This window comes from Phallusia mammillata, chromosome 2 (genome assembly GCF_965637545.1).
Source record: "Phallusia mammillata chromosome 2, kaPhaMamm4.hap1.1, whole genome shotgun sequence".
NCBI classification, from domain to species: domain Eukaryota; kingdom Metazoa; phylum Chordata; class Ascidiacea; order Phlebobranchia; family Ascidiidae; genus Phallusia; species Phallusia mammillata.
This window is the reverse complement of record NC_137253.1, coordinates 29,991,321-30,001,476: the sequence shown is the minus strand read 5'-3', so window position 1 is coordinate 30,001,476 and position 10,156 is coordinate 29,991,321. Positions and strand designations below refer to the sequence as shown.

Here is a 10,156-nt window from a genome sequence, read left to right as displayed (position 1 = left end):
GATACAGCATTGAAACTTCAACTCAATTATCTATACCTCACAACTTTTGCCATATAGCTTCTCCCATTCATGTTTTGGCCAACGGGATAAGGTAAACAATACACAAAAGCGTACGTAGCTTAATATATAGGTCACAGCAAATCCGACCACCAGAAAATAACATGCGTACACTACTATGTATTTTACAGTTCGCTTTGTTAATTAACGTTTATTTTTCTTGGTGAAAGAAAACTTAGAAACACAATAGCATTAGAAGAATCAGCAATCCTGAATTAGCAACGAAAATATTAAACGTTACGGAAGGCACAATTAGTGGACCAACGCCAAACTTGCTGCAGTTACATCGTATATGTTGATAAATATTTAATCTGTAAGCTAAAGATAAAATATTACCAACTAATTATCTGTTTAAAGGGTTTGAATGGAATCTATGCCTAATTTGCTAAATACATCTTTCTAAATAAATGCCTTGTAGTTTAAAATTAATACATCTAACACTGCTAACAATCAATCTACACTATCTGGGCATATAGCAACTGTTGCATGTTCACTTTATGAAGACAACTTTAACTAGTCGATTTTATAAATGACCGTGTTTTTCCACACAATTTTCGCCACAGGTGCCATAGCTCAACTCATTGTGATGTCACAATACCGCCAACGCGCGTGCACGGAAATCAGCTGTTCTGCGCAGGCGCGTTGCAATATGTGTTACGTCACAGACATTTCAGTGGCGCAACGATTGATGCTCTTGCAATAATAAATAACGGCTCCTTATTGCAATGTGACGACATAAAAGGGTTGCAGGCGATATTTAGGAGTGAGTAATAGCGAATCTTGTGTATGTTTTCGAATCATGAGCTGTTACTATTAGTAAACAATGGCCCTTCCGGTGGCATTTCAAAACCTTATTGTCATAATAAACACCAAGGTAGATCTACTAACGCAGGAACTCACAGACAGACTTGCTTATTTCCAAAAAGTGGCGCAACGGAACATAGGCTTTAAGTCTGGCAATAATTGCTGACTCAGCAAATTGCTAACAATTGCCATAGTAAAAGCCTATGCTCCGTTGCGCCCCCTTTTGGAAATAAGCAATCCTGTCTGTGAGTTCCTGTGTTCGTAAATTTTCCAAACACCAAAGACTCCAGAAATCTATTTTTTTGATCATATTAGACATTGTTTTGTATTCTTGCCTCAATAAACCGACTTGAAAACGTTGTACACAAGTTTATTAGCAATTAAAAAAAACATACATTTTTACTCATTAATACAAACTGGACGATAAATCTATGACATAATAAAGGCATTTGTGAGCGCAAGTTTTATGGGGGGACAGTGGTTGTTTATAGAAATGGATGCAGTGTAGTGGTGAAGCGATGTATAAAATGTGGAAGGAAATAAATGAACAATTTACTGCATTTCAACACTTGACAAGGCAGAGTTTGTCACATTTGTCTAAAGTTGTCGTAGGCTGTGAGAAAGAACGGTTTTAAGGGACGTTTTCATTACGTTGGGCACACACACACAAATACAGAAAAAAATGTATATTAATACCACGTTTTGTTATAAAATCTACCTATAATACGAATTTTCCACGAAAGTACCAAACACTGGTAAACTAATAAGTTATAAGTCTGGATATTGGATATTGTTACGTCACATGATTCTATTTCGACATTTTTACGCCACAATAACATATTATTATGGATGGAGTTTATTTAATCCTCGTTGTTGCACAGAAGTATTTTTCTTTACACGCCTTCGCACTGCTTAAGAATTAAAAGAAGCACTATGACGTAATAGCGAGGGCGGTGACGTGGGCGAATTATTAGGAATCAAGTGACGACAGATCAGGTGGCTCAAAGGGGTTGGCACGTTTTTAAAAAATCAAACAAAATTAGTTCTTTTGTCATGGACGCGTTTGGAATTGTGACGTAAGTGCAATATCGCCCAAAAATATTTAAAACAAAAGAAAAAATATAGCGGCCTAAATTTAAGCTTTCGTGTTTATTTCCGCCTTGGCCTCTCCACTGCCATCTACCGACTGAAGCCCCGCTTGTTTTGGAGTTGCGCGAGGACTTCGTTTCCCACCAGCTCCTGTCGCAGTTTTAGGCCGGGCAGCTGCAAAGAATGTGCAATGTAAGTTAATGCTTCTCGCATCAACCCATGAACACGTGAACAATTTTTTTTTTTCAATATCTTTCAATATTTTCAATAACGTGTCGTCACTATATTGGCTAGCGCCTTAACCTTTTCGTTATCGTTACTCCTGGAAACATCTAGCCCCAAAATTGCCAAATATGAAGATGATGACGTCACGAAGCTACAAAAACTAATAACATGTTAACCTCCCCTAAAAACGTCAATATACCCGTTTGGGAAGACCAACAGTGTAAGAATCACTAAAGGTAAAAAGCAAGTTTGTCACGTGACAAATCGTTTACAACCGCGTCATGCAGTTTTCCCCGAAGTCTACAGAAAACACAAGTTTTCCAACCTAATGGATGCCTTTAGTGTCCAAACTAATACTGCGGATATAGGGAAAAAGCGTCAATACGCTCCATCGCGAAAAATGGGTTGGACAACTTGTATTTTACAGACTTCGGCTTTACCAAACTGACAAACCACCTCTTCCGAGCTTTGGGCTTGATTTTCCTTTCTTGTCCTTCTTTTTGACTTGCTCTATCAATAAAAATACAAGTTCATTCAAGAAAAACAACATAACAAACGGGGAATCACCTTCCGGGGACGGCGGAGGCTCTTCGTCGTCACGTGGTTCTCGAATTTTCTTCTCGTTTTGCTTTTCTTCGTTCACTTCCACTTTCTGACGCATAGAGATCATACACTTTGGCCACGTGCGGATTTTGTTGTCGGAAACATTGAATTGCTGTAAAAAATGGACAATGTATTTGCTCTGAGGATTACCAGTGTTCCGTATATTTACGTGTCTGGATATACACACAAGATCTGTAAGTACACTGAAAGCAGTATTAGATACCCAGTTTGTTCCATAAGTAGATTTTAAGTACCTGGACATACAAGGAAGCTCCATGGGTAGACTGAGGACCACTTTGAGCAACATTAGATGTGCACACTGTGGCCACACACCAGTTTAAGCACAGCATATACTTTCATGTGTCTGGGCGTGCACACACGCTCCCTGAGTACACTGAGGACCACTATGGGCAACATTAGATGTGCACACTGTGGCCACACACCAGTTTAACCACAGTACGATTAAAAAACAACCGATAATGTTTTCAAACAATTATTGTGTTAGGCTTACAACGTTATTATGAGAAAAATATGTTAACACTCAAACCTTTAGCGACGGAAGCTTTCCTAATCCTTCCGGCAGAGTTTCAATCAAATTGTCAGAAACATTCAGATTGGATAAAGACCGCATCCGCCAGATGTCACCAGGGAGCGATGTGACATCATTACTGGAAACGTTTAGAATCTGAAAAACAACAAACTACGTAAACTGGCGGACAAAACCTTAAAAAAAGCAATTTGTAATTTTTTTGCTAAACGATCAAACAAAGCTGTAGATTACTGCACATTTTTGTCGCATGCACATCAGCCAATCACCTGCATTCTGTACAAATAGGGCATGTCAGATGGGATGGATTTCACTCGGTTGCACGAAATATTCAACGTCAGTAGCGATGCCATGACGTCAATGCGGTCGTTAGGAAGCTCCGGAAGCTTGTTGCCTAGCAACGGTTCAAAATATTTGTAAATCGCACAAATGGACCAGAATACCGTATAGTTGACCTACGACTATACCAAAAAACAGTTTAAAGGACAACCAGAAACATATTTTTATTTTTTTATGCACCTGATAAATCCATGGTGATCAGTTTCTTCAACTCGCCAAAATTTTCAGGTAATTTTCTAATTTTGTTGCCTGAAATATTGAGGTACTGAAGCGATCTGGAAATAAATGGGCTAAAATTGAAGAAAACGTAATGCAAATTTTAATGTACGCGTTTAATTGTGTTAAATTCGTTCTTACCCAACAAATATCCTTTACAAAAGAATGCGTCTTTACCTTAATTTCACGAGGTTCGGAGTGAAAACTTCAATGCAGTTATTGTGTGCATATAGCTCCCTCAAGTGTCCGAGCTCTCCGATTTGTTCGGGAATTCCTTCGATTTTGTTGCTGGAAAAGTCGAGAACTTGAAGAACCCGAAGTCTTGCAATGTTTCCTGGTATTGCTGCAAAAAATTAAGTGCAATTTTTGTTCTATTTACGACACAGATACCGTAACATTAGTAAACTAGAAAAACTGATTAAATTAAGCAAACGGTCTGGTTGTTACAAAACACAATTTAAACTCTATAAAAAAAAACAGAAAAACCAATATATTTTGTAAAACAATGTACACAGTCTGATTTTGAGCCAGAAGCCATATGTTGATATCTTTTACTCTGAACACAGACATAAATATTACTAATGTATTTACTGTAAAACAGCGGTTCTTGTGCAACACATGTTAGTAGGCGTGCAAAAAATGCTTAATTATGAAATTCATGGAAATAATAGTTAGTTTTTGAAAAATACAACATACGTTGCAATAACTGGTTACTGACTTTAGAGATTTTAAAATCAATTACTGACTTTAAAATCATGCTTTTGAAAAATCTTAAAAACCCTGCTTTAAAATGTCGCTCACATTTTATGTCGTTTCCTGCCACTCTTAACTCCTTAAGATTCCTGCACACACAGATGTGAAGAGGTATTTCTTCCAATTCGACTCCTGACAAGTCCAGTGTAGTCATGATGATGCTCAGCTCCCTGCGCGAATAAGGGTGTACTTAAAAAACGTTTACGAACGAATCCTGCTGTAACTTAATTTATAAAAAAGTTGTTGTTTTTTTGTAGTACCAGAAGCGTTGTTATTACGTATTAGTTCCGTATAGTTCACGAATCTCACAAATAAAATGCAGTATTCTTTTTAAGCCGTAGAAACACGGCCATTTGCATTTAAGTTTTCGTCCAGTGAAAATAAAACCGGATAAACACTTTTTTAAGTTGTAACACTTCGCACAAAAAAATCAATTTAAACGTTTACGCCACTAACCTGTGAAGTTTAGTGATGAGGCTCTTATTATCCTCACCACCAGGTGGCGGAAGACGCCACGGGTTTCCGGCGAGTTTCAGGTTTCTCAGTACGTGACCTGCTCCGTCGGGAAGAACAAAATGCACGAAGTTGTTTCCGGTGATGTCGAATGTGTGCAACATCTCAAGGAAGCGAAAACTCTTCGGCATCTGTGAGAGCTGGTTCCTCGCGAGAAGGAGGACCTCCATAGTCCTCCACTTCCGCAGGTCCTCCGGAAGATCAGTGAGCTCGTTTTCGGTAACATCCAGCGTCTTGAGGAGTTGTTTTTCACCAAGAGCCTTTGGTAGCTCCTGGAGACGGTTGTTTTGAAGGTAGAGCATCTTTAGCGACTTCATGTGGCCGATTGAGGGAGGAAGTTCGACCAGTGCATTGTGGGAGAGGTTCGCTGTGTTCACCCATCTGTAAAATAATAAGATTGATAACTGTTAATTCAAAAGCATGCGACCGGTTGTGGGATTTAATCGACTTGAATCGCTTTTTGAGAAATCATTTAAGTTAAATATAATTTCATACTGGGATCAACTCTGAAGCGTTCTTGCAGACCAGCGATCACGGTACACTCATTTACCAATCATAGTACGCCAGGCCCAATGAAGGCATTGTACCGAATCAAGCCGGTCACCAAGCATTTCCATATAGCAGGGGTCGCCAACCTTTACCACTTTAAGAGCCATTCGGACCAATTTCACATATTAAACAAAACACTGGGAGCCACAAAGACCTTTTTAAATTTGAAATAAAATGCCACTGTAAAAACGTTTTATGTCTCACGACATTCGACTTTTTTTGTTAGTTAGTTCCTTGCATATTAGGTACATTTGCAAACCATTTTCGTCAGCAGTGAAAGCAAATGAAACGTCCCACGTCCCACGTAGCATTGAATGCTGTGTTTTCTTCAAACGTGGATTTTTATTTCTGTATTTAACGCGTATTGTTAGACAACTAGTAACAAATAGGTATTGTTACGCGCGCACACACTGCAAAACGAAACAATACCCTTGTGCGTTTACCTGCGCGCCGCCAGTTTACCTCTATACGTTTTGTGGTATAGACGCGGTTGTAGCTAACTAATCGAACCGGGTTCGCTCATTTTATAGCACTGGAATTTTAACTTTTGTGTTTGACATAATCGTCACAGAATGTGTAATCAAAGCATTTTTAATTTCAAAAACTGAGCCACATCAGAGGGATGAAAGAGCCGCACGCGGCTCCGGAGCCGCGGGTTGGCCATCCCTGCCATATAGCAAGGCTAGAAAAATCTAGTCTGCGGTCATTTCCATTCTAGTGCTTCGAGATTTCAGAATCTTGTTACAGGATTGCCAAAAAACAATTTGACATCAAGGCAGCTAATATTATATCAACAGTTCAAACACAACTTCGGCAAAAGCACAGCTGACGTAGAATCTGCCTTTTTGTTACCTCAACGTATGCATTTCGTCAGGAAGATGGGTCAACTGATTGTGTGAGGCGTCTAGGGTCTCTAGCTGCAACAAACCTACAAAGAAAAGTGGGTCAATTATCATGCCATATACGGCAAAATAACACTTTCTGTTATGCTAACAACTATACTAACAATTTTGTGATTAGATTACCCCAGAGTTTTAAAGTCAAAAACCTGGCCTGAACCGATTTTTTAAATAAATCCCGAATTAGGCCCGAAAGTTGTTGAAATTGTGGCACAAATGAGACAGAGTGAAAAGTCAGGCTCGAATTCCACCCGTTTTATTCAATTCTAAATGTCAAACCCGACCCGAACAACCTGGCCCGACTTACAACTCCTATTTATCCTGTATGGCACTAAAAAAGCAAAATGCACACATGTTGATAGTACAGTAGTAGAAACAAAACTTACCCACGACTTGTGTCAGCTTTTGTAATTTGTTGTGCGAAATATCGAGCTCTCGTAGTTTAATCAACTCGTTGAGATCTGTAGGCAAGTCAACAAGTTGGTTGTTGGATGCTGAAAGTTTTTGAAGTCTCTTCATTGCTCCGATGCCTTCTGGAAGATGCTGAAGTCTAGAGAATAAAATCTGGAGGTCAAAAATCGTAGCTAAGAACTTCGGATTATCAAAACGTGTGCGCAAATTTTGTTAGGTTTGTGACCAGTGCAAAAGAGTAGCAACAACCTGCCTCAAACTGAAAACAAAGAAAATGTTTTATTTTTACACACATAGGTTCATGGGCTGAACGTTGGCGATATTACAGTTTGAGAATTTTGCAAATCTTAGCACATTACAACAATAAAATGCACCTAAAATTAACAACACGGCAAACATACACGACTTGGGTTAAGAAATTTACTGTTGTAAATGGTGGTACTTACTTATTATGAGAAACATTGAGATTTTCTAGACAGAATCCAAGAGCGTTCAAAGTCTCCGGAATCGTTTGAAGGTTGTTGCTTGAAGCGTTTAATGTGTTCAGATATTTCAGTGCACCAAGTGCTGTAAAACACAACACAAGCTGAAAAAAAATTCAACCCTATCTCAAATTTTTTACTTGAGTTAACTGTCACATTTTTAAGAGATTTTGAACGCCAAAACGTAACCCCATGTATTAATGACTAAACTACAATCTTAATCTGTATCTAATTGTTATTGAGCACAGCGGGATGGACGTTTAAGGAGTAGTTGGTCAAGTCGGATTTTTTTTACTATTAAGTTTTTAAAAACGCTTCGGAATTTGTCGCTATGAAACACTTAAATTAACGGAACAAAATACTGTAGCATATATTAGCCGCCTCACGTTTACACATGCAAACTGTGGCTTTATATATTTAAAGAAACGTAAAACAGCCTCTGCAACCCATGTCAATTAAATCCTACACAAAATCTCTACTTCAATCGTTCCGTTCTTCCATGATTGCCTTCTTTGGCGATTTGCTACCCATTTCTTTGCTGCCCAAAGTGTAACTAAGCAATATGACCTTAAGTTACCTGTCGGCAAATAGTCGAGGTTATTATCGGACACATCGATGTGCGTGAGTCGGTACAAGCGGTCAATGTCCTCTGGTAAACTCTTCAGTCGATTCCCGGAAAAATTGATCCTAGATATATTTCCTTTGCTCTTCTTTGTAATCACTATAGCTGGGAGAGCCTCAATTAGGTTTCCCGATGCGTCCAAGGCTTTAGGAAGGCGGTAAATGGATTTTGGAAGCGTTTTGATCGAGTTATTAGAAACATCTAACATTGTCATGTTAGGACATTGTCCAATGTTCTTCGGTAACTTCTTAATCTTGTTATTTGAGACATCGCAGTTTTCTAGACCTGTCGCCTTGTGGATGGTTTTAGGCAGCGTTTTCAGTTTATTGTCTGACGCGTTGAGTGAGGAAAGCTTCTTTAACCGTGACATGGAAGGTGGGATAGCCCCTAAAGTGAAAAGATTGGTGAATTTGGGTAGACACGCTTGTCACTCAGGAGTCAATTCTTTTGCTGTATTGCATTACTAGCCAATTCGCTATGTGGGCAGTGGACATAATGTAAGTGTGTTGGAAATGTCTTAAATCCAATGTTAGATTGTCCTTCCTAATTACTAGGTTACCGATATTTCATTCAAAAAATAGGGTAGCACAGCTTGAAATATAGCTAAAAAGTGTTTTATAATTAGTATTTTATCACAACAAAAATTTATTTAATCAATATTACAGTAAACCTCTGTTAAACCGAATTTTAATTCGGATCTTCGCCCAAATCGGACAAAACGCTGCAGTTTAAATTTTTTTTTTGTTCCGGCTGTTCTTGGTCGAAGGTGTAAAACCAAAACATTTAAGCAGCTTAAAAGCGATTTTATTAGTTTTAACGTCATTGGTATTGAACTAAAGATGGTTTATAGTTTCGAATTCCAACGAGTGATACCCACGGCCCTCCAGATTAGTGTTCAAAGTGTCGAGTGCCCTTACCGAGTACGTTATTGTGTACATCTACTTCATTGAGACTTTGAAGCGCCGACAAACTCCTGGGCAATTTCTTTAACTTGTTGTTTTGAGCTTTTATAACTTGCGTCATTAAAGCGACTTCCTCATTTGCATAAATCTCTTCTGGAATTGTCTAAAAATAAATCAAGTTCAATGTGTTAATTGCATGACCAAATATGGAATTTAACAAAATTCGTTAAACATTATAGAGCACACGTCTACATTTTGGTCTGAAGCCCTAATTAAAGCAAATGACACCAAAAAACGTATCACCGAAAGTTTATTTAAAGTCCTAGTGATAAGCCTAATATTGAATATATCGATTTGAACTAATTTCGCTGACTTATATGAAAATCTACGGCATAGCTGCCTTGCCCTTTTTTGAGGACAGATTTCAAAAATATGAAATTTACCCACATAGCATGTAAAGTTTTCTTCCAAAAACTATAATATAACAAATGTACATATATATGCTATAGCTGCCAGGCATAATGTCAAGTTTATAGAGCTCGCAACGCATTCATTGTTATTTACCCTGATAAAGGCGACCTGCATAGGACGTCGAAATGTCAGAATAAAAATACATTTGCCAGAAGAGCGCTATAAACTTGATACGAAATGTACGGTTGTGCATAACAATTCAATACATACCCTACAAAAAAACTGTCATTAATAAGCAAATGTGACAGATATAAACTCCGTTTAAAATATTATATAATAACAAGATGCCAGAGACTCAATACGAGGGGTGGAGACAACAGTCGCGTATAATAACTGACAAAGTTAGAACCCCTTAAGGCACCAATAAACCAAAACTAAAAAAACACTAAAATTTTCGAGTTTAAATTCCATTATTTCTTTTAGCAGTTTATCCCACTAAGACTGATTCTTACCTTCAAGTTAACAGTATCAAAGTCGACCACAATTCGATTGCTGAATCGTTTCATATGACGTGATACATTCGTGGGAACCGCCTCGTAGGTACTTCCGGGTCCAACTCGCGGGGGTGGGGCGTCCTTCTTGGGTCGCCCCCTGGGACCGGCTGATCGAGACATTTCTCTCACTGCTAGCTTCTTCGATGTTATTGGATTGTCCGAAGGAAAGGAGCTAGCGCG

The 10,156-nt window shown here is 38.5% G+C and overlaps 1 protein-coding gene across 1 annotated transcript; it reads right to left on the bottom strand.

Moving 5' to 3' along the window:
• Nucleotides 1–1,215: 1,215 nt before the first annotated feature.
• Nucleotides 1,216–10,156, bottom strand: LOC145213762 (uncharacterized). Its single transcript, XM_080082150.1, has 15 exons — nt 9,935–10,156; nt 9,027–9,174; nt 8,065–8,496; nt 7,452–7,572; nt 6,981–7,144; nt 6,548–6,623; nt 5,090–5,527; nt 4,682–4,803; nt 4,058–4,223; nt 3,845–3,939; nt 3,595–3,719; nt 3,326–3,463; nt 2,743–2,890; nt 2,632–2,685; nt 1,216–2,124 (listed from the first exon to the last, which is right to left on the bottom strand). The coding sequence occupies exons 1-15, from the start codon at nt 10,094–10,096 to the stop codon at nt 1,997–1,999; spliced, it is 2,517 nt and encodes an 838-aa protein (XP_079938276.1). The 5' UTR covers nt 10,097–10,156; the 3' UTR covers nt 1,216–1,996.